The following is a 20,069-nucleotide window of genomic DNA, read 5'->3' as shown; positions in this document are numbered from 1 at the left end:
TCTGTGCAGCCTGGCTCTCTCCCCACCTCCCATTCACTGCTCTGCAGGCCGACCTCTGCCCCCAGCATTCTGCATCTTGTTGCCAAATCAGATGGGAATTGTGCTGGCCCTTATATTCTTTGACCTCTCTACAGCCTTTGCACTATTGACCACTCTTTTCTCCTTGCAATTCTCATCTTTAAATTCTGTGGATCCCAGAGACCCAGATACAGGTCTGGGAAGATCATTTGACGGAGTTGAGAAATAATTGAAACAAGGAGCTCTCCTGGGGTTCAGATTTTACCTTTCTTTTAGAGGAAGATGTTCTGTAATTACTCCCACCGTGTGCACACACCCTTCCCACAGTCTATACCGGGATGGAAAATACATGGCACATACATCTCTTCCCGCTCTGATGGCGGGCAAGACTAATTGATTAGAGCACCCTTTCTGCTTGAGTCCAGACACTGCTGTGCGTTCCTTTCCAACAGGCAAGCCACAACCAATCAACATGGGTTGACTTGAATGGGTCCACTTGACTCCACGTTTGTTTGACCCTCCTCAACTAATAGTATTGGCCTCAGCCACCTTGGCCTTCTTGGTGGGGCCGGAGGCAACTGGAATCTCTTGTCCTGCCTTCCTAAGTCCCTTCCTCTCAGGCCCTGTTTCTCATGTGGGCCATGCCTCTTTAGTCACATGATCTGCATCAGGAATGACCGGACCAATTACGGAATTTGTATGGCCAATCCGATCAGGCCCCTACCTACAGGTGTATGGCCCTGAGTGTCTAACCCCAGCCTGCAGCTGCTGCATTCACCCTTCTCAGAGCATCCTTGCCCACCCCCCATGCAGAGAATGTCAGGTTAACAGACTGACCTTCCTTCCACGGAGGGGCAACAGCGCTTTGACATGATAATAGAAATCACGATAGTAAACAAATACTGACACTGTGAAACAGAAACCAACAGTCTCTCCCATTTACAGCACCATAAACGTCAGACACTGTTGATCAATATGGAAACTAAAAACAAATGTAGCGCAAGTATCAGAGGCGGAGGGGCTGTCCGCCTGCCCTGGGAAGATCAATTCACACCAACATCCCATCCCAATGTGGTGCAAACCACCATCCCTCTCAGAATCTTCCAGAAGCGGTGTCAGCTTTAGCTTCTTCTCAACCTTGAACTCACTGCTGTGCCTCACTCCCTGGGTTCTGCTTTGCCAACTTAGGTCAGGATCTTGGCCCACGTTTGTGCCACTCCCTCCCAAATAAAGCAAAATAAGAACAAACAAAACCACTAACAAAGGTGTTTCATGAAGCACAGCCTTTATTGAAGGTTTGTGGCAACACAGACAGTTTGCCTCCCAGCCAGGCAAATGGCTTAGAGTGAAAGTCTGAGCAGCCCAGAGTCTCCCCATCTTTTGGTCTCTTTTCCCTGGAAGCTTCTCCCTGGCTCTGTCTCCTCAGGCTCCCGCTTCCCCTGTGGGGTGCTTACACCTTCTCCTCCTCCTTCAGCCTCCTCCACATTGCAGCCTCTGGACCTCGGCCCCATTTCGGGGCCTCTGCTGGCTTCTCAGGCCCAGGAGCCCGGTCTCGCCTTGGCTTTGCCATCTCCCTCCAGGCTGGTGTCTCCCTGCCCCCCCATGCGAGGCTAGGGTGGTCCTTTCCTGCATGAAGAGGCTTTCACCTGGAAGAAACTCTGGGGATGGCTGTTCACGTAGCTTTTTTGTTAACTCACCAGTGAAAGACAAGTGATGAGGGCCGTGATCCGGTCATTCCTGATTCGAATGACATGTGACTAAAGAGGCATGGCCCACATGAGAAACAGGGCCTGAGAGGAAGGGACTTAGGAAGGCAGGACAAGAGATTCCAGTTGCCTCCGGCCCCACCAAGAAGGCCAAGGTGGCTGAGGCCAATACTATTGGTTGAGGAGGGCCAAACAAATGTGGAGTCAAGTGGACCCCTTCAAGTCAACCCATGTTGATTGGTTGTGGCCTGCCTGTTGGAAAGGAACGCACAGCAGTGTCTGGACTCAAGCAGAAAGGGTGCTCTAATCATTTAGTCTTGTCTGCCTCTAGGACAGTGGTTCTCAACCTTCTGGCCCTTTAAATACAGTTCCTCATGTTGTGACCCAACCATAAAATTATTTTCGTTGCTACTTCATAACTGTAACGTTGCTACTGTTATGAATCATAATGTAAATATCTGATATGCAGGATGGTCTTAGGTGACCCTTGTGAAAGGGTCGTTCGACCGCCAAAGGGGTCGCGACCCACAGGTTGAGAACCCCTGCTCTAGGAGGTCTTCTTCACAGATGGACTCAGGGCCCACAGTCTGCACCTGCAGGCCTGGGGCAGCCCGGACTAGCCTTTCAGTGGGAGACGTGGGCTGGGATGACACTGCTCCCCTAGCTCACATCACAGTAGTAATTTGCAGGCATAGGGCACCTTCTCATGACACAACTTTTCCGCAAGCCTCCCCTGATTCTCTTTTGGCCTCAGACGATAGCAATTCTTCTTAAATATGTGGCTTCTTCCCTACAAACACCTTGCCTCTCTTGGAATTGCTCAGCCACTACATGGCTTCTAATTGTTGTTTCGGGGGTGGCTCTTTGATTTCTACCTCCAACCCTGCCCTGTGTCCCGAGCTTCAGGCCCACATGGGGACCAAACGCTACTGAACCCTTCCCAGAGTGAGCCTCAAATGGGGCATATCTAAAACCTAACGTTCTCTGTTTCCCCAAACCTGCCCTTTGGGCTGCCTCCCCCAGCTCAGGGAAGAGTGTCACCATCTAAGGTGGTCTGGCCAGACACCCTAGAGTCACCTTACACTCTTCCCCTTGGCTCCCTGCTCATCGGTCACCATGTCCTGGCGAATCTCCCTCTGCACTGGCCTCTCCTCCCCGCCTCCACCACTATTTAGACAGAGGGCTCTGGCTTGGGATGGCCCAGGCCCTCTCATCTCTCACCTTCTCACTGCAAAGGGTCCATCACTGGGCAGCTGTCCCCCAGCCCCTACCACACACACCCCAAACCATTCTCCGTGGCCGAGCGATCTTTCTAAGACGCAGATCTGACAGGACCACTCATTGCTGAGAATCCTGCCAGCGGGTCTTCATCACTGACAGGGTCAAGTTCATATTCCTCAGCATGGAGCACCAGGCCCTTTCCGCCGACTTTCCTGCATCCTCTCTGAGCATCTTCAGTCATAGCAGAGATTGCTCCCTCTGGAACTCACCAGGAAAGCCAGCCCAGGATGCAAATCTTGCTTTCAGAGGGGCTTTGAGCCCGAAGACCTCTTGGTGCCTGAGGGGCTGAGGTGTGGCTCTCCCAGCGCCTCTGCCCACCCCGTGCTTCAGGCCCATTCCTCTATTCTAATTCGCCACAAGCTTTAAGAATAGCCAGAGAAGCACCCTCAATCATGTGAGCGACTTCCCGGAAGAGGTTTTGTAAACTGTCCTTCCTTAGGAGGCGAAGCTAAACCAGAGCTGAGAGTGCTCACCGTGGGCTGCGCTGTGCCAGGAGCCGCGGTCACGCCAGAGTTAGCGGGTTCACACTCAGGCAGGATTAGAGCCTTTTGGTCTTCCTTCCTCTCATGTGGAACTCTCAAGGGCTGGCATCTGTGAGTGGATAAACCTCATCCACTGGGCAGTGGTCCCTAAATATTTGCTGAGTGAACGGATGGCTGGATGGGTCTACTTCACCATCAGGATTATGCAGGATCATCCAAAGGGAAATGACTGGCCTGGGTTAGCCCACCTGCCCAGCAGCTACGAGTGACACAAGGTCTTTGCATCCAAGGCTTCCAGGAGCAGGAGTGAGGACTGTGTGCCTCTGCTTGGTACAGGAAGTGCCATGTTCCTGGCTGAATGGTGGTTTTAGCCTGGGGACACAGCTCAGACTAAGAGGGAATAGATACCAGCTGGGCTCAGGGGGGCAGAGCAGGTGTGAGGCTGACCTCCAAGGAGGTTCATCCCCAGGTCCAAGGAGCCTTGGTTCAGCAGGTAGGGGGAAGGAGACAGCCTGTGACCACCCTCTGTTTGTGTCACTCTGTACCTTTTTAAAGGCAGAGGTCCCTGGGAGGCACTGAGCTCCGTGGAACCTCTTTGATCCACAAGAAGGAATACCATGTGGATTTCAGCAACCAGCCTCTTGACTTGTGAGGGGTATTGGCCCTGGATCAAAGAAGACCACATGGGGAAGGAACAGGGTTCAGATGTGCTGGGGTTGAGAGGCAGGTGGTGGAAAGAAAGCCGGAGCAAGAAACGCTTGGCCTCTGAGGTTCAAGCCAAACACTGCAGGCTGCCACCAGACCTGGGAAAACAGGCATTTGGTCTGCAGAAGCTTGGGCTGCAAGTGCTGAGCTGAATTCCAAATTTCAGGGGGGGAACCTGCAGAATGTGAAACAGAAGCAGTGTGTCTGGCCTGGAAGAGCAGGCAGTCAGACAGGCCAAGTTCAACCCTGGCTATGCCGGCTCTGAGCTGGGGAAGCAGTGTGTCTGGCCTGGAAGAGCAGGCAGTCAGGCCAAGTTCAACCCTGGCTATGCCGGCTCCGAGCTGGGGTTGCCGGTGTGTTGCTGAAACCTCTCTGCGTTTTAAAGTGGGACATGATTCCTGGCCTTATAAGGGTGACTGCATACTCATTGATTCACTCAGGATTCAGTGACATTTTATTGAGTGCCTATTATGTACAGGAAAAAATAGGGTTGGGTACTATCTGCGGTTTCAGGCATCCACGGGGGGTCTTGAAATGTTATTCCCCACAGGAAACGGGGGACACTATCTATGGAAGAAGTCTGATGGTAGCAGAAATAGTGATGCTCTCTCCCAGCCAGTGTGGCTCCGTTGTTGAGCATCAACCTATGAACCAGGAGGTCACGGTTGAATTCCCAGTAAGAGCATATGTCCAGGTTGCGGCCTTGATCTTCAATGTGGGATGTACAGGAGGCAGCCAATTGATGGTTCTTTCTTATTATTTACTAGAGGCCTGATGCACGAAATTCGTGCGTGGGTATGGTCCCTAGGCCTGGCCTGTGATCAGGGCTATCTTCCCCAGATGCCCACAGCCAGCCCTGACCACCATCGCCACCCACCTCCGGTTCCCTGTTCACCATGGTGTGATGGGTGCCTGATGGCCCTGGGAAGGGACCGAGAGGTTGGCTGTTCTCCCCCCCCTCCCCTTGTAGTGTGTGTGTGTGTGTGTGTGTGTGTGTGTGTGTGTGTGTGTGTGTGTCGGGAGGAGCGGGGGCCTTGGTCTGGTGCCTTTGCAGTGTCCCCCACACCCCCAGTTATCCGTTCACCATCAGGCGATTGGAGCCTGCTGGCGGGGAAAGGGACCGGGAGGTGGTCAGTGCGCCTCTGTAGTGACTGGTCCAGTGGTCGTTCTGGTTGTTCTGCTATTAGGGTCAATTTGCATATTACCCTTTTATTATATAGGATGTTTCTATCTCCCTTTCTTTTCCTCTCTGAAATCAATAAGAATATTTTTTTAAAGAAATAGTGATGCTCTTAAGCAATTTCTTAATTTTAAGGGGAGTCCTTGATAGAACCATGAATAAAGGGTCAGAATCCAGAGCCCCCAAAAGAGGGGACTGATGAGGTTGAGCAGGTCATTGGGGCACCAGGAGGGACACTGAGCTACACAGTACAAGGAAAGGGGGAGCACGGTGGCTGTGGGGCCTCTTGCCCTGGCTCAGTCTGTCTTGCACTTGACTTGTCAGGCGGTGGCTTCTTACAGATCCCCAGGGCCTAATGGGATTTTATTTCCTCAGGGGCTGAGTAGCCTTGAGGAGGGAGGATGTGGACGGAAGCCCAGTGCTGAGGACCCGAAGCTTGCAGGGATCCAGGGGTGTGTGCTGGAGTGGGATATAGGGGGAATAGAATGCAGGTTCCTCCATCCCTACCTGAAATTTGTGAGTCAGAGAGTCCACAGATGTCAAAGGGGGCGTGCAGGTTCCTCCATCCCTACCTGAAATTTGTGAGTCATTAGAGAGTCCACAGATGTCAAAGGGGGCAGAGGGATAGTTGTCTAAAATTATGGTTAATTGAAGAAATTTCAGTGAAATAAAGTCGATCGTAAATAAAGTCATAAACTTGGAAAGGAAACTATCAGTTTTACACACCTGCACCCTAGAATACACATGACTTAATGGCAGTGCAGAATGCCCATTGCCAGAGAAGGAGAAAGTGTAAATTAATGCTTTAGGACTGTGGTGTCAGCTGAAGGTTATATTTTATGACTCCGAAGTTGTAACCATGAAATATGAGGCCTTATTTAAAGTGTGAGAACATCTCCAAACAACTTTTACAACATCTTCAATCAACACGGGGCAGAGCGGGAACAGGGGTGTCAGAGGAGCGCGGCAGCAGGGATGACTCACGTGGCAAAGGTGCCATCTTCAGGGTACACCCGTGGTTCTGCCAGCGGGTCTCATTTCCCGAGTCCTCGGCTCCAGCTTGGTCTAGGAGTCATTATTGGAACCAGGACGTTTGAAGATCTGAGGATGGCTCACCACGCAGGGAGGTACGGTGTAGTAGAGGAGACCACAGTTCTGGGCCACAGAAACACCTGGATGCAGCTGGAGCCGGAGGGAGGCCGCACGGCAGGGATGACTTGGGGCCCAGCTGGCTTACAGTAGAGCAGTGAGGACGGGTGACTGAGCCAAGAGCCACTGAGGACGGACAGGACTTGGTCGCTGGTTGGTTGTGGGGTGTAGGAGGAGTTGGGGATGCCCCCAGCTCTGGTCTGAAGGCACTAGGTGACTGGTGCCATCCTTCAAGACAGGAAGCCAGAGGAAGGCTGGGTTAATGAGAGGAGGGGACGAAGATGGTCTTGGCCGGGTTGAGGTTGAGAACTACGTGGGGTATCCTGTGGTTTTCTAAACAGGAACTAGGCAGGAGACTGTAGGGCCATTATCTTTCCCCAAGACCTGCTTCCCCTCCACGTTCCCTGCTGTTGCCTTGTCCACCTAGATACGCAGTGTAGGCCAGAGCCTGGTTGGTGACTTCATGACGGGGCTGAGGCCTGCTCAGTCTCCAGGGGCTCAGGGTCCCTGCTCTCCCAACACCACTCCTGGCCTTCTTCACTCGAGGGTCCCACCCCCTGGCTGCTCTTTCTCAGCCTCCTCTCAGGTGCCCTGGCTTCTGCCTGTGGCCCATCAAATGTCACTTCTGTCCCGGGTGTTCTCCACTCCTGGTGGCCAGTTCCCTCTTCATCCTGCTGACTTCCTGCCTTGTAGGCTCCAGGCCCACGGCATGGCCGTCTCTCAGGAACTCCCACTCAGCATGGGAAGGCAGACAACTCTGACTAGGAAGTCCCTAACACGCCTCCCTCACCCACTTCAGCTGCCCTGTTCTACCTGTTTCCTCTGCCCACGTCACTCTCTCCCTTGAGGCCTGCCAGGCAGTCAGATCTCAGTTGAAGTGTATCCTGCCAAGTTGGATACACTTCCCCTTCTCTGGCTTCTCATTTCTCTCAATGAAAAGCCCAAATCCGTACAGAGGCTCTCTGTGAGGCCTCGTTCCCTGCATTCCCCTCCTTGCATCCACTACTCCAGCCCCATGGGTCCCTTGATGCTCTTCAGCGGTGCCTCTCTACACCCTGGCCTTTGCATTTGCTGTTCCATCTGGAATGCTCTTCCCCCAGATAGCCACGTGGCATCCTCTTGCTCTCCTTCAGGTCTTTGTTCACATGTCAGCTTCTTCGTGAGGCCCTTTCTGAAATGTCCAGACCCCCACTCCCCATCCTCCTGCATTTATCACTACCTCACTCACCCATAGGGTTTCACTCTTTATCTTGGGTGTTGCCCATTTCCTCTGACTAATGTAAGTTCCAAGAGAGTAGGGGTTTGTGTTTGTTTTATTTTCAGATAAATCCCCAGTACCTAGAATAGTGCCTGGTGCATGGAGGCACTCAGTAAGCACCTCTGGAATGAATGTCTCAACGCAAACGTTGCTTCCTTGGGAGCCTTCCCTGAGTCCCATGTGCATCTCTGCTTTGACACCTCGGCTACAACAATTCTGGTGTCACTGCGTGTTCGCTGGGTGCCCCCACTCTGAGAAACGCTCGGGGTCAGAGATGAGATCGAGTTTTTCACAATGTAGTACTGTCCGTAGCCCAGTGTTTGGCACACAGTAGGTGCTCTGTTAATGGATGTGGGAGGAAAACATTCATGAGCACCTACTGAGTGAGGCCCCTTCATATCTGTGCTCATACATACCCAAGAGTTGGAATTTGGAAATGGGCTTATTCTCTTCAAATAGACCTTGACCCTGTGGAATGGCATAATTGAGAACAATTCAGGAGCCCTGAACAAATGCACTTTGATCTCCATCTCACACTACTCCTGTGTATCCAGCTGTCATCTCATTCTCTCCCCCAGGACATCCCACAGACACGCCCAGCCCTGGTGGCCTTCCACACCGTGACATGCTCCCCTCCTGGGATCCCTGCCACAGGGAATGACACCTTTCGTCCATCCATCCATGCTCAGGACAGAAACCTGCAGTTCATACCTGTAGATTTTACGTTCTAAATATCTGTCAAAGAAGTCCTCTCCCACCTTCCCATGGCCTTAGCACAGATCTCATCTGGACTTACCTGGACTTAGGCAACTATGGCCTCCCCACAGCATCCTGCCCCTTACCTGACTCAGACCTCCTCTGTGCCACAGACACAGCAATCTTTCTAAAATTCCCACTCAATCCCATTTCTTCACTACCTTTGATCCTTAAGGTGAAGTGGGATGTAGAGGAGAACTTAGCATTTGCTGGGTGTCTACCACATGCCAGTCACTGGTGAATGCTAGGCCCTGTCACATTCATTGTCCCGTTGAGTTATCATAACAAACCGTTGTGTAGAGAAGTGAAAGGACTCTTAGGGAAACAAATTGCCCAGGGTCACGTGGCCTGGAAATTGTGGAGCCTGAATTTAGATCTTGATTTTTTGACCTTAAAATCCATTTTCTTTCCAATGTACTCCTCTGTGCCCATTGTTCTCTGTCATGCTGCTCCTACATTTCCAGTACCATGGCCCATTATTCCTCTCTATGATAAACCTTCTAGAGCTACTTATCTTAGACATGCCTTTTGCTTTCATGTTTCTGTGCTTATGATATTTGGGTCCCTCTTCTCTTAAATACCTTGCCCTTTCTTCTCTAGCTAGTGAACTCCTATTCATCCTTCAAAACCCAACTCTAATAGCACCTCCTCTGTTAAGCTTTCCCAAATTGACTTACCCAAACAAAGTAATTGTTGCTTTACCTATATCCTCAAAGTGTGAATTGTACTCCTGGGAGACAGAAGAGTATATTGGTTAAGAGCATAGGCCCTAGAATCAGACCCTAGGGCTTAGGAGTCCAGTTCCTTTAATCACTATGAGCTATGTCACCTTTAGCAAATACCTGAATCCCTTTGTGCCTTGGTTTTCTTACCGATAAAATTGGAATGATATTCTATAGGGTCATAGTAAGGGTTACTGTGAAATACACAGAGTAGTTAGAATAGTACCTGTTGTGGTATGTGCTCAATAAACATTAGCACATACATTAAACATTTATTATTATCACTCTGCTGCCTCTGATACCATAGTACCTGTTGTGGTATGTGCTCAATAAACATTAGCGTTTATTATTATCACTCTGCTGCCTCTGATACTCGGTGGAACTCTGATACTACATTTTTCCTTTCTTTCTGAGTTAGTCCATATCTTTAATAGCACATGCTAAGTGTATTGTGATCACTTTCATATAGGCTCCAGGAGGGCAGGTTGCCCAGCGAGTAAGCAGCAGGGGAAGGATTCAAACTGAGGTCTACAATAATTCCAAAGCCAATGCTCTCAGCTGTCATATGTGAGAACATGTTCCTCAGATCATTTTTTCTGAATATCAAGTCTCAGCTGGGAGCAGCAAGATGACACCAGGTGACACTGCAGGAATAGGTAAAACATGGTCCCCACCCTTGGGGACTCCTAGCGGAGCTCAGATTCAGAGTGGAAGACAGATAAGTGAACAGGCCATTCAAACAGTGTGAGCCCTAGCCGTTTTGGCTCAGTGGGTAGAGCATTGGCCTGCAAACCAAAGGGTCCTGGGTTCAATTCCGGTCAAGGGCACGTACCTTGGTTGCAGGTTCCTCCCTGGCCAGGGCCCTGGTCGGGGCACATGCAGGAGGCAACCAATCGATGTGTTTCTCTCACATTAATGTTTTCATTTTTCCCTCTCCCACTCTCTCTAAAAATCAATGGGAAAATATCCTCGGATGAGGATTAAAAAAAAATTATAAGAACAAACAGTGTTAAGTATCACGTCTGAAGTCGGACACATTGCTGAGGGAGCCCAGAGGAGAGAGCAGTTTCTAAAAGCTTGGGCAAAAAAGGCTTTCTCATAGGTGGCCTTGTAGTTGGGTCTTAACACATGAGAATAGTGGCTCTGGACAAAGGACACCCGTGGCAGAGGGAATGGTCTGACGAAGGGCAGGAGGTCTGAATGTGTGCAGTGCTGACACAGAGCTGGCCTGGGGGCAAAGGGCAGGAGGTGAGATTGCAGATGTGCAGCCAGCCAGGCTGTGATGGGCCGGGGATGCCCTTTGACTTCCGCCCCAAGGAGAAGGGTGAGTTTTTGTTTTGTTCCATTACATCTGAGGTCTACTAAGATCTGGGGGGAAGAACCATCCTATTCACCACAGTTGTGAATACAGAAATAAATGTGACAGCTGATTTCGAGCATTGGCCTGCAAACCAAAGGGTCCTGGGTTCAATTCCGGTCAAGGGCACGTACCTTGGTTGCAGGTTCCTCCCTGGCCAGGGCCCTGGTCGGGGCACATGCAGGAGGCAACCAATCGATGTGTTTCTCTCACATTAATGTTTTCATTTTTCCCTCTCCCACTCTCTCTAAAAATCAATGGGAAAATATCCTCGGATGAGGATTAAAAAAAAATTATAAGAACAAACAGTGTTAAGTATCACGTCTGAAGTCGGACACATTGCTGAGGGAGCCCAGAGGAGAGAGCAGTTTCTAAAAGCTTGGGCAAAAAAGGCTTTCTCATAGGTGGCCTTGTAGTTGGGTCTTAACACATGAGAATAGTGGCTCTGGACAAAGGACACCCGTGGCAGAGGGAATGGTCTGACGAAGGGCAGGAGGTCTGAATGTGTGCAGTGCTGACACAGAGCTGGCCTGGGGGCAAAGGGCAGGAGGTGAGATTGCAGATGTCCAGCCAGCCAGGCTGTGATGGGCCGGGGATGACCTTTGACTTCCGCCCCAAGGAGAAGGGTTGAGTTTTTGTTTTGTTCTATTACATCTGAGGTCTACTAAGATCTGGGGGGAAGAACCATCCTATTCACCACAGTTGTGAATACAGAAATAAATGTGACAGCTGATTTCGACGTCATCCTGGAGCAGTGTGGTGTAGTAGTTAAGAATGTGCTCTGAAGGGCAGAGTTCAAATCCCAGCTCCTCGGCTGTGTGACCACGGACAGGTTGCTTAACCTCTATGTGCCTGGTTTTTTCATCTGCTCAGTAAGAACACTGATATCTAAAATTCTCAGAACAGCGCCTGGCACATGGTAAGGGCCATGGAAGGGTCGGTATCATTATCATTAGGCCAATTCAGACTGGGATCTCGGCCCATCCTGTCTGTACATCAAGTTTCAGGACCGTCTGCTTCTCACCATGAAGTGCACAATGAGTACTGGGCCTGCAAACAGGACCAACTCACGTGAGCCTCTTGCCTCTTGCCCACAGCGGATGATGCCTGTGGCGGGACCCTGAGGGGCCAGAGCGGCATCATCTCCAGCCCCCACTTCCCCGCGGAGTACCACAACAATGCCGATTGCACATGGACCATCCTGGCCGAGCTGGGAGACACCATCGCTCTGGTCTTCATTGACTTCCAGCTTGAGGACGGTTATGACTTCCTGGAAGTCACGGGGACCGAAGGCTCCTCCCTCTGGTAAGCACCATGCCCACCCCTGCCCTGCCCTGCCCTGCCCTGGGGGCTGGGCCTTACTGCGATGCAATCTCCTCAGCACCTGGACCTGCAGCCCAGGGCTGGGCCCCTTTGCCACTTCTCCCACCCACCATGGGAAAATTTTCCTCTCATTACAATGAGACATCACTGCATATTTTTAGAGCCCAGGTAAATTTACAGTAATTTTGGTACCTGATTTGAAGCATGTCCTGCTGAAGAATTTCATGATGGGTTTTGATCAAAGTAACTTGCATTAAGACTAGAAATGTTCTGCTCTCAGGATGTGGACAGGGTCTTGGGGAAATGATTTGAAATATTGTTCCATTTCTGGGAGACATATTTATAGCGTCCAACAAAGGGAATAGAACCTTAGGTGGCAATTGCTCTTCCCTCTCCCTGGGCCCTGAGAGAGGAAAGGTGTTAGGTCTGGGTTTCTGAAGGGAAGGGTCAATCTGCTCCCTGTGGCTCTAGTTTTACTAAAAAGCGCCGCTTTCCTGTGTTGTGCCCATCAGCCCTGGAGACCCTTGATGCTGACAGGCCGGAGGAGAGTGGTGATGAAGACTTACCGGCCTTAGTTGATTTTAGTCTTACTAGTGGCCCGGTGCACGAAATTCGTGCACATTAAAAAGGGGATTAATTAGAGGAAATATTTTAATATTGCTATTTTCCCTTTCTCTATAATAGAAATGTCAGAGATGAAAGAAAATTAGTAAAATATATATGATAATCTTCCTCCTGTCAGAGTCTGGGGCACACCACAGGACCCAGAGTCAAGTCCCCACCCACCCACATGCGCCTCAGAATCGCGTCAGACCCAGACCCGGCCAGCCCCCCTCCATTGGGCTAGATCCAGACCCGACCGGTCCCACCCTTGTCAAGCCCTGCCAGGCAGGGGGGCGCAGCCTCAGGTCCCCTGGCCCTGTGCCGGGACGGGGGGCGCGTCCTGAGGTCCCCCGTCAAGCCCTGCCGTGGCCTGAGATCCCCTGTCAAGCCCTTCTGGGCGGGGGGCACAGCCTCAGGTCCCCTGTCAAGCCCTGCCAGGCAGGGGGCATGGACTCAGGTCCCCTGGCCTGGTGCCGGGGCAGGGGGCATGGCCTCAGGTCCCCAGTCAAGCCCTGTTGGGTCGGGGGCATGGCCTGAGGTCCCCTGGCCTGGCGCCAAGGTAGGAGGCATGGCCTGAGGTCCCCCGTCAAGCTCCGGGGAGGGGAGGTGGGGTGCAGCCTCATGTCCCTGCTGATTGCTTAGGGAACTTGGCCTCCACTGTGGGTGCAGCCATCTTGTGTATGGAAACCCCTGCCTCTGCTGTGGGCACAGCCATCTTTGTGGCGGAGTGTTGGTTAGTTTGCATATTCCTTCTTTATTATATAGGATAGATTTGGACACAAGGGACATGCCAGTCTGAGGTTGGCTTCAGGAAGGATCCAGCTTCCTGCTTGGGTGACAAGCCTTGGGGTGATGGTGGGGCGTTTTGAATGCTCTCTCGTGTTATTCTTGTGGCTGTGTTATGCGGGCATCGGGGGCCTATGTCAGCACATAAGGAGCCAATAGAAGGATGTGTCCAGATGTGCTCCAGACAAGATGGGAATCTTTGCAGACAAGATGGATCTCAGACAAGATGGGCATCTTTGCAGCCTTCCCCTTTGCACAGAGTCAGGGGAAGGCAGGGCACGGTGCCCTCGGATGAGGGCAGGGGGTGTGTCATGAGGGCGCTGAGTGAAGCAGGAAGTGGGTATCTGGCAAGCATGGTGATCAGTGGGGCTGAAGAGGAAGAAGGAGAGGATGGAAGGAAGGAAAAGGAAGAATACAGGAGGCAGGGGCACATGCATTGAGTCAGGTTTTGTGCTGTTGAGTCAGACCTGGTCCTTTGAGGGTGAGAAAATCCAACAAGCCCACGGTAGGAGCCAGGTGTGACTATTTGAAAGGGATGAAGTGGAAATGACTTCTCCCAAATACAGACTCTAAAATTAGGGACCAATGTAGCCCTGAAAACTTTGGAAGGCAAACTGACCAGGGAGCCAGAGACCTTGGTGGTGTAAGCTTGTTCATGAACTTGACCAGGTCATTTACTCCCCGGGATGGGGTGTTGAGAGAAGCACTTGTGAGCTGAAGAGTGAAATTGCTGTGTGGATGTTGAAGTTCTATCTGAAGGTAGCGGCTGGACATGGGGAGCCAGGAGTTGGGGTCAAAGTCCAGATGACCCTTCACTGAGCTGCAGCCCCTGGGACCTGCCCAGTCTGAAGATCCTCTGTCCTGCTGCCTTTTTTTTCCAAATACCCGTTTTTCTTATGATAAATGTAATATATATGCTCCTCATAGAAAATATGAAAAACATAAAAAGTTATAGAGAAATGAATAACAGGTATTAAAATGTTGATGTATTCTCCTTTGGCTTTTTGCTTTGCCTAGATCAAGCTAGCTGGCTACTTAAATATATTTTAATATTGCACAATTAGGATCTTAATATGTCTGTAGTTATGTATTTTTAATTTAACACTAGATCAGGACAATCTTTCAATATCATTGCAGATGCTTCCAAAATATAACAGGTGTGAAATATGAAAAACATAAAAAGTTATAGAGAAATGAATAACAGGTATTAAAATGTTGATGTATTCTCCTTTGGCTTTTTGCTTTGCCTAGATCAAGCTAGCTGGCTACTTAAATATATTTTAATATTGCACAATTAGGATCTTAATATGTCTGTAGTTATGTATTTTTAATTTAACATTAGATCAGGACAATCTTTCAATATCATTACAGATGCTTCCAAAATATAACAGGTGTGATAGTAGTATCATATATATTGAGCATTTATTATCAACATGTGGCAAGCTGCTTCTAAGCTCTTATGGCTATAATTTCATTTCATCTTTATAAAAATTCTATGAAGTGGATAGCATAATTGTCCTCCTTTTACAGATGAGGAAAATGAGGCCCAGAGAGGTTGTGTGACATGCCTGATGTCACACAGCTAGTAAGGCAAAGAGCTGGGATTCAACCCCAGGTTAGTTGGCCTGGAAAGCCCATTATAGCCATGACAACACAGGGATTGCCGTGGCTCTGGGGCATTCCCTCGTCAGACTGTGCGGACTTTACGCATCAGCTCTCTTGTTTGGCAGTTCCCAAGTTTTCTCTTCTGTAAACAGATGCCAAGATGAATATCTCTGCCTATTCCCTCTCCTCCAGTCTGAAGGCCTCCTCCACTCGTTTGTTTTTCCGTGGGCCAAACGGTCTCCCACAGCTTCAGCTCCCCAGGTGTGGTTCTACACGTTGTCCAAACTTCTGGAGTGAAACAAATCTGAAAGAGTATTCCTTTTCCTATTAAGTTACTCAGTGGGGAAGGAATTAGGCAGAGGAAATCGTTAGGGGAGTCATTCAGAACTCTTTGCTATAAGATTAAATTATAATTATTTACAGGGCTGGTATCGCTGCTGCCAGACAGGATGCATTTCTTGTTCTAATTTATCCTTGCATAGCAATTATGGATAAACAAACTTGGAGGCGCAAGATGTATGTGCAAAGAGCCCAGGCTCTCCCCTGCCCATTCTTTGATGGATCCCTGAATTCTTGTGAACGTGCAGCGCAGCTGATTTACAAGTGCTCTTCTCTTATCAGCTCACATTAAGATGGTAGGATGTTCTCTTGAGTTCTGCACCAAGGTCTAGAAAGACAGCAGATCCTGTTAGAAAAGATGGATTTGAACAACTCACCTGGTGAGAAGACAGAGACACCTGTGAGAGAGAAGTCCGCTCCCTCCCTCCCTGGTAGTAAGTCCCACTGGTTTGGAAGGGCGGGAGGGGTGGTATGGAATGTCCTGACTCAGTTTTCACAGGCCTCTCCTCCCCCAGGTGGGACAACAGGAGAGTTTTGATTAGGGTTCAGATTGTTTAAATTTCATGGACCAGTAAAATTTCCAAACAGTTAGGGAAGCAAAGGGTTGGTAATTTTTTATTTTGCCAAGTAAGGATGTTAGAGAAAAACTTGCCAACTCCTTAGAACATGATTTCATAAAACATAGGACAATCCAAAGCCAAAAATGTGGCTCCATTGGGAGCCTTGTGCTGACAGTGAAAGACGAAGTTGGAGTAGAGCTCACCTGAGTGAAAGATGGAGTTGGAGGAGAGCTCACTGTGTGTCCATAGTGACACGCATGTGATACGTATCCATCAGTGGATTGCCACTCGCTCCCTTTTTGGAATTCTTGGCTGACCTTTGGGAATCTGATAGTATATGTTTGGAATAGGAATGGCTGCTATGGTGAGCACTGAACCTTGTAACTGACATGTTGAGAGATTCCCAAATCTTTTACACTTATTCTCCTTTATGTTAGTTGCTTTTTTTGGTGACTGACCATAAGCAAAAGCTGGGTTTGAATTGACTGAGAGTTACAATCCAGACAGTATATTTGGTGTTATTTCCTTACTACACATACACAGCCAAATCAGCCCTGACACACACCCTCTTCCAAGGCCCTGCCATCATATACTCATCACTAAGTCAAACTCCCTACGCATACGTACTTCTGTCTCTATTCACTGAACTGAGTTCAGGGGCCAGATTTTCTCTCACTGATTCTTCTCAGGGTGGTGGGTCTTTGTTCTGCTCTGACCCATTAAGTTGGCTATGACCTTCATGGAGCCCCATTCTTCCCATCAAATTCTAGGAAAATATTCCAGCTCATTCCTCATGAGACCTCTGGACTCTTCAGAGGCTGAGACTGAGGGATGCAGAGTCCCCTTTAAACCCAGTTCTGGGTCCCTAGAACCTGAAGGTTCCTGGAGGGTATCAGGATTGTGTTATTGTAACGAGTAGAATTGATCGCCGGCCTACTTCAGAGCCAGCCTCTCCACAGTGGAGAAAATCCGTGAAAGGAAGTCCACTGAGAAGCCATTAGTACCAGAATCCCCTCACCCCTTTCTTTGCCTCATGCTAGGCACTCTCCTTCCTCTAGGCTTCAAGGAAGGAGAGAAAGCCAGACATCCTCTCCAAGGATAGAGGGTGGTCCATGTAGTCCCTCCAGGATTAGGCATTGAGCCTGCGTCTTGATCCCTAACTGGGGAAGGAGTCAGCTTGGGAGTCAAATGGACTTGGGCTCAAAACCCAGATCCACCTCTTAATAGTTGTGTGAGCTTGGGATAGTAGCTAGCCTCTCTAAGCCTCAGTTTCCACATATGAAAAATGGGCTCATCATTTTAACCTACATAGCACATTGAAAGGGCTAAACATGTAATCTGCTACCTGACCCCTGGTAAGTATAATGTTCCTGGGATGGGGACTGGAGTCAGGGGCTCACTTTTTGAGGGTGAAAAGGTAAGATGAGGCATCTCCAGTAACTTGGAGCCTCGTCAGCCCATTCTTGGTGCCTCCAGTGAGGCCGACTTCCAGCCTGCCAGCCCAGGGGCATCTCACCAGGCAGAGAGGCACAGTCCGGTCACACTGGTTCAACCCAGGGGAAGTGCCTGTAAAGCCAGGTGAGATGAACTGGTAGAGAGCCCCTGGGTCCAAGTAGAGCAGCGGTTCTCAACCTGTGGGCCGCGACCCCTTTGGCGGTCGAACGACCCTTTCACAGGGGTCGCCTAAGACCGTCCTGCATATCAGACATTTACATTACAATTCATAACAGTAGCACCATTACAGTTATGAAGTAAAAACGAAAATAATTTTATGGTTGGGTCACAACATGAGGAACTGTATTTAAAGGGCCAGAAGGTTGAGAACCACTGAAGTAGAGGATGGCTGTGCAGAGGCCTGAAAGGGGGTGGTGGGCACTGATTTTGTTGAAACTGTCTTCCCAGAGCTGCACTTAGGGAGCACACTACGAGCAGCATCACCTCTTCTCTGCCTGGCCCAGCCCCAGAGTGGCCAGTTAGCTGCTTTGTTAGAGAAACAGAAGAGGGTTCAACTCCTTCAGCCAGCACTGGCTGCTCTGTGCAGGGCTCCCCACCCGGAGTCAGGCACAGCCCCTGCCCTGAGGGGCCAACACAACAGGGGAAAAGGGGCCCGGAGTATGGTGAGATGTTCAAGAGCCATTGCCCAAGACAGCGAGACTAGGACATCTCTGCCCGGGGCCTCTCCTGCCTCTGGTCAGTGAGGCTGCAGAGTTCAGTTATGCCTGCCTCTCTCCTTCCTTCTCTTTCTCTGTTTCTCTCCTTCTCCCTCCAGTGGCAGTTTCTTCCCATAGCAGGGATGGCAGGCCAAGACAGGTCTGTGCCCAGAAGTCACCCATGTCCTGGGGCTGGTAGAGGTGCTTTTGTGTGTTGGTGAGGTGTGCATGATGGAGGGAGTTCAAAGCCCTAGAACCACACCCAGCTTCACAGTTGTCACCTCTGCCAATGGTGCCCAGCCTCCTCTCCTTGCCCCCTGCACTCCGATTTTAATTCTTTATTTGTTTCACTGATCGTTTGTGATCGCGATCTGTCTACCCATTCTCTGTGTCTCCACACCCCAGCCAAGCCCCTACAGACCTGTATGTGGCAAACCTGCCTCCACAAAACATTTAAAGTAGGAAAAGGCAGGAGAGCCTGCCCTCCAAGGGTAGAGACCAGGGCCTCAAGATGAGACAGACCTTGAAGCATGGGTACCATTTGATATGGGAGATGATGGGCCAGGGAGGGCATCATTCTAGGGCTACAGACTGGGCCTCTTGGACAAAGTGGGAACTCCCCTGATCCCTGAGACACAGGTCCAGGCAGTGGTCCCCAGGATTCTCTAGGGAAGATTCCATCATGCCCCCCTCCCCCGCCCATCACCACCACCAGGACTCTGCCAACTACCTCTAAGCCTGGGCTGCCCCCTCCGCCTGGAGATGAATAGGAGCAAGTCTGGATTTCCCTGGCGTTGCCCGCAGGGGCCACCCAATAGCCTCTGCTGTGTTTGGAAAGAGAATTTCCCTTGAAAGCAGTCCCAACCTACTCTCCGGATCCAGCTTTACTGGGTTTCTTACTTTGTTCCCCTTCATTTGCTTGCTTTCGTTTTTATAGGTGGGGATACAACACCTCTCATCTACTTTACAGACACTCAGTTTGAAAATTTTCCTAGCAACACTCTTTCTCTTCTTGAAAAAAGAGAATTTCCCTTGAAAGCAGTCCCAACCTACTCTCCGGATCCAGCTTTACTGGGTTTCTTACTTTGTTCCCCTTCATTTGCTTGCTTTTGTTTTTATAGGTGGGGATACAGCACCTCTCATCTACTTTATAGACACTCAGTTTGAAAATTTGGTAGCAACACTCTTTCTCTTCTTGAAAGACCTCATTTTAATTATTTAGCATTTTACACATGGAATTGGATCCAACTAGAACCATTTGATCTCGGTGACTTTGAACTAGATAATTCATTCAGGAGCCAGTAGATTCAGATACAATTAGAATGAGAACAGCATGCCAGTGGGGATTTGTTAAAAATCTCTATTCACTTATTTTTTCATTCACATATACTTTATCACGCCATTAGTTTAGAACATTTATGTCCTTTGTTACTTTTCCCCTATTTACTTTCAGTAGTCATTTATTGAGAGACTTCTATGAACTAGGCTCTCCTAGGTGCTGAGGAGACAAAGACATAGTCCCATTCCCAAGGAGTTATTTATTCACTCCACAAATGTATATAATAGTCATGCGTGATGCTGGACCCTGGAGCTCACGGAGTGAACAGACAGAATATAGCGAAATGCTTTACAATATCACGTGTTAGGTGCTTTTCTAGAGGTATAAGGAAGCTCTCTTACGGACTGAAAAGAGAGATGTAGTAGCTAGGATTCTCCTGGTTCAAGAAACAGAAACTCACCTCCCGCTGACTCAAGCTGAAAGGGGAATGTGTTGGCTTCTATAACTGAAACATCTAGGGGTTGCCTTCAGGCACTGCTGGATCAAGGTACACAGGTAATGTCTTCTGAATCTGTTTCTCTCCTTCCCAGGGCTTTGCTCTCCTGTGTGTTGGCTTTATTTTTAGGCAGGCTTTCCCCATGTGGTAGCAAAGGTGACCACCATCAGCTCCCTGCATCCTACTGATTTAGTAATCCCAGAAGAAGTGAATCATCTCTTTCCTAACAGTTTCCATAAAAGCTCCCAGATGAACTTTGATTGGTCTAGATCAGCCGTGGGCAAACTACGGCCCGCGGGCCGGATCTGGCCCGT

General features: G+C 49.7%; 1 protein-coding gene across 1 annotated transcript in view; it reads left to right on the top strand.

Annotated features, from left to right (window-relative positions):
* Nucleotides 1-20,069, top strand: part of LOC102261585 (CUB and sushi domain-containing protein 2) — a gene marked incomplete at its 3' end in the record, with an annotated part of 266,048 nt that overhangs the window by 138,389 nt on the left and 107,590 nt on the right. The window contains exon 5 of the mRNA XM_005868672.1: nt 11,712-11,919. Within this exon, the coding sequence (XP_005868734.1) occupies nt 11,712-11,919 (208 nt within the window). The remainder of the gene's footprint in view (nt 1-11,711; nt 11,920-20,069) is intronic.

The sequence above is a fragment of the Myotis brandtii genome, unplaced genomic scaffold, assembly GCF_000412655.1.
Source record: "Myotis brandtii unplaced genomic scaffold, ASM41265v1 scaffold274, whole genome shotgun sequence".
Taxonomy (NCBI): Eukaryota; Metazoa; Chordata; class Mammalia; order Chiroptera; family Vespertilionidae; genus Myotis; species Myotis brandtii.
The sequence above is the reverse complement of the archived record's forward strand: the minus strand, read 5'-3'. Positions and strand labels throughout refer to the sequence as shown.